This window comes from Cynara cardunculus, assembly GCF_001531365.2.
Source record: "Cynara cardunculus var. scolymus isolate 2C chromosome LG 12, CcrdV1, whole genome shotgun sequence".
In the NCBI taxonomy this organism is placed as follows: domain Eukaryota; kingdom Viridiplantae; phylum Streptophyta; class Magnoliopsida; order Asterales; family Asteraceae; genus Cynara; species Cynara cardunculus.
The window spans coordinates 38,236,095-38,240,297 of NC_037539.1; the positions used below are offsets into that span (position 1 = coordinate 38,236,095).

General features: G+C 37.4%; 1 protein-coding gene across 1 annotated transcript; it reads left to right on the top strand.

The window, feature by feature from the left end:
- The first annotated feature begins 1,236 nt into the window (after positions 1-1,236).
- LOC112523065 (60S ribosomal protein L11-like) lies at positions 1,237-3,536 on the top strand. The gene is made up of 5 exons (XM_025132502.1): positions 1,237-1,308; positions 1,427-1,534; positions 1,632-1,674; positions 2,465-2,660; positions 3,120-3,536. Exons 1-5 carry the CDS (start codon positions 1,306-1,308, stop codon positions 3,316-3,318), a joined length of 549 nt encoding a protein of 182 aa, XP_024988270.1. The 5' UTR covers positions 1,237-1,305; the 3' UTR covers positions 3,319-3,536.
- The last annotated feature ends 667 nt before the right edge of the window (positions 3,537-4,203 follow it).

The following is a 4,203-nucleotide window of genomic DNA, read 5'->3' on the forward strand; positions in this document are numbered from 1 at the left end:
TATATATATATATATATATATATAGAGAGAGAGAGAGAGAGAGAGAGATTTGTACTTTTAAACCACACAAAACCATAATACTAGAATCAAGAGAGACGAAGAATAAAACGAATCACAAAACAATGTCATCGTTTTGAGTTCTCAACTACCGAATCGAGATGAAACCCGCTACATTGCGCGGATACACTGGTAGTGTGTGTATACATATTACAATTTTGGCAAAATGCGTAAAAACACTAAAATGCCCCCTCACCTAAGGGGTACATGGGGGCTTTAACGCCGAATTAGATAACAAAGTTAGAACTAGAGACCACTTTCAAACTAAAATGGGATTTGAGAGGCTAGCGAATTGGAATTGTATGGAATGTCCCTTCGAAGTCCTGCACGCTCTTTTTGATTGGGAGCGGGGTAGGGCCGTGATGCGAGAGGGGCAATATTCAAATGAAAGCAAGGGGCTGATTGCCCTCATGGGGAAGGGATGAATACGAGCAGTCGGAAGAGCAGCTCCGGGTGGGTTTGTTTATCCTTCCAGTTTCGAGTGTATTCTTGGATAGTTATAGCGGCCCACCCACTAATGGCATATTACCAGCAAATTAAACTACTCCGGATGAGGGGTGAAATATGGTGTATTTAGGATATCCGTCCATGGAAGTTGTACTGGTGAACTGYAGAGAGTGAAGCTGCCCAAAATACTCGTCGTAAACGTGAACGGTCTCGCGCCCCTCTCTCTAAAGGGGCGTAAGCACTTTACTCGCTAGGAGGATGGGATTCATTCACTTGCATTCCTACTAACACCACAAAAAGCTCCTAATTCCTATCTCGGTAGCTTCATCTTCTTCGGGAGTTGAGAATGCTTCTGCTGCCAAACCGGGAGGGGCAAAGAGGCTTACATGCCTTATTTAAAAAAGGGAAGGGCCAGCATCGATAGACGCTCGAAAACCATCGRCGGAGGGGGTCCCCCTTTTCACCAAGGAAGGGACGAGCCTGCATAATCGGAACCATATTTATATATGCTTTTTAGAAACCCTTTCAAAATTCTTAACACAAACCATAGGGACCATTTTTGTAGTTTACTCATTCTTAAACCAACACCAGTCACCAAATTATCATATTTTCCTATAGAAGAAAAACACAATGGGCTGAAAATGGGCTGGGTTTGTTGGATGGGCCACTTGTGGGCCTCAGCCGATGTCTATTCCTAATTCCTGTTCTATATGATCTCCAATAAAACCCTAGCAATATTAAGCAGTGACGCTCGACCCCATTTCGCTTCCACCACCGTTTCTGCAATCTGCTCATCCAACAATGGTAATCTCTCTCTCTTTCTCAAGCATACGAACTGAATAATATGTTCAACGATTCTTATATTGTTGTCCGATTTTACATTTGTTTTGGACTTTGATTATGATTTTGTGTTCAAATGTAGGCTTCAGAGAGGAAGCAGGCGAATCCAATGAGGGAAATCAAGGTTCAGAAACTTGTGCTGAACATTTCGGTGGGAGAAAGCGGAGATCGTCTCACTCGTGCTGCTAAGGTCTTTAATCTCTATAAAAGTTTTCAAACCGGATTTGATGTTTACAGTGTATGCAAGTTGCGATTTTGATGTTTTTTGTTTGATAACTACGACTTAGGTTTTGGAGCAGCTGAGCGGCCAATCCCCTGTTTTCTCGAAGGGTGAGAGTTATTTTGATCCACATTACATTATTCATCTTCCAGTGTTTTCATTATCTGTTGGATTCATTTTAGCTGAATATGTTGAGAAATTAAGCTCTGCTGTAAATTTTTGAATTATTTCTTGGTTTGAATGTCAAGGTATTGAATTATACAATGAACATATTCTTGGTTTGTAGAACATAAACGTTGGTGTTTTACCCGGAATATCATCTAAGATACAAAAAAGCATCGTCTGCGTCTTAATTTCTGGGATTTTTGTACCAGGATACCTATATTACGAATGCTAATGTAAAGGTTATGATTTTGGTTGAACAACCAAAATGCAGTATACTGGGTGTTTTTAGTTCTGATTGGCAAATTCATTAGAGTATGGTTTGATAGAAGAATCAACTTCTTGTGAACTCCTTGCCTGATGACCACTTAGTTCAATAACATCTAAAATATCCTTTAATACAGCTGTTTGTTCTTGTTAGTTTTTCATTGATTACCAAGTCATTGAGGTTACTTTGAAATGTTTCATATATATTTCAGTGATATTTCAAAAAAGGAAATTGTTCTCAGTTAATTTAGAACACTAATATGTACGATGAGAAGATTATAATGTTTGTTCCATTTGGTTTGAAAATGGTAGCATTATGTGCTTAACATTTACTTAAATAATGCTGTATGGTATTGGAGGGTATCTTGTATGAGAAAAACTTGCAATGATTTGAACTTTGATGTGACTTGGGACCGTTTATTCGTTGCCAATTAAGTTGCTTTGTGTAACTGTTTGTTTTAATTGAAACAGCAAGATACACTGTGAGGTCATTTGGGATCAGGCGTAATGAAAAGATCGCTTGTTATGTCACTGTTAGAGGTGACAAGGCTATGCAGCTCTTGGAGAGTGGTTTGAAGGTGAAGGAGTATGAGTTGTTGAGGCGCAATTTTAGTGACACAGGATGCTTTGGCTTTGGTATTCAGGAGCACATCGATCTTGGTATCAAGTAAGTCGTAATACCATAATCATGTTAATACTTCATCATATCTCTTGCATACAATTTTGATGACATAGGAAACAACATGGCTTTTGGTTTGATATGTTGTTGAAATGCACTAATGTTGTGGATTGCTAAAGTTATTTGAACCCGGATCTTGTAGTTAATAGCTAGTTTTTCACTAACAGTTAGCTTACCTGCTAGTTTGCCAAACATGGCTAGAATTGTGAGTTTGAAATAGATACAAAGCGATTCACTTGAATCAGATCTAGATATTGGAATACACAATGAAAAGTACAAATGGGTTAAAACGAACGGATCCTAAAAAACTTTTAGTGATCGACTATAACATGAAGGGTGTTTTAGACGTCTTACAAAAGATCCAACAATTCTTCTATAGCTATGTGCAGGGTGTGATGCCTTAAATAAAATATATTTTCTTCTTGGTAACCATTTATCCGATGGCAGGTATGATCCATCCACGGGTATCTACGGTATGGATTTCTTTGTGGTTCTGGAACGTCCTGGTTACCGTGTTGGACGTCGCCGTAGGTGCAAGGCTCGTGTTGGGATTCAACACAGAGTGACCAAGGATGATGCAATGAAATGGTTTCAGGTGAAATACGAGGGTGTGATCCTCAACAAATCTCAACAAATTGGAGCCTAGGTGTGTGTTCTTTTTGTAAAATTTTGGAGTTGAGTTTTTAAAATTTTACCAACAAGGATCATGATGATATTGTTTTGTTGTGTTTTGGACCATTTTGAATACTAGTAGTACCAGTGTTTTTAAGTTCTTATGGTGTTTGTGTTTTAACAACAAAGAGTTATTGTTGAACTCATAAAAGTAGTATGCTTTATATATCAAGTATGATTATTAGCATACAATCTGTTCTGATCCAAAAGAATGTAAGGTATTTGTGTTTCATAAACATTTTGATGGATGAGTTGGAGCGTAAGTTAGCAAACCGAATTGGTTTTCGTCAACCAATTGCGCCGGTTATGTAACTGGTGAACCTGAAAAAGACCAATTGGTCTATTACAAACGCTCAACGATCTTCTAATTGTGGTTTTAGTAAAAGGGTATTTTGGGAAAGTTTTGACGTATGTTTGATATGAGGTCGGTCTAGTTTGATGCATGTATGTTGAATTTCTGTTTTATAAAACCAAACAAGTTCAGTATATCTTACCAGAATGTGGGGTTTAAGAGCATGAGATATAGGCACAACTCATATAACTATCGAACCCATAGACTATCCATTCAAATAAAAAAGTTGAGTTTTAACGAATGAATTCGAACTTTTGGTGAACAATTGAGTATCAGATTCTTGGTATTTGATTAAATTGTTTTGTTTCAGCTGACGGTATCTGATGAAGTTCGAATGTTAATTGTGTACTGACATTGAAAAAATTCCATTCATTAATTAACATTAAAAGAGTACTCGTGCAATACAACGAGACATATCTCAATTTTTAAGTTCTATTTTATTATGTCTCTGTCGATGTTATAATACGATTTTATGTATTTTTAAGAAATGAATAATGATTTTATTTT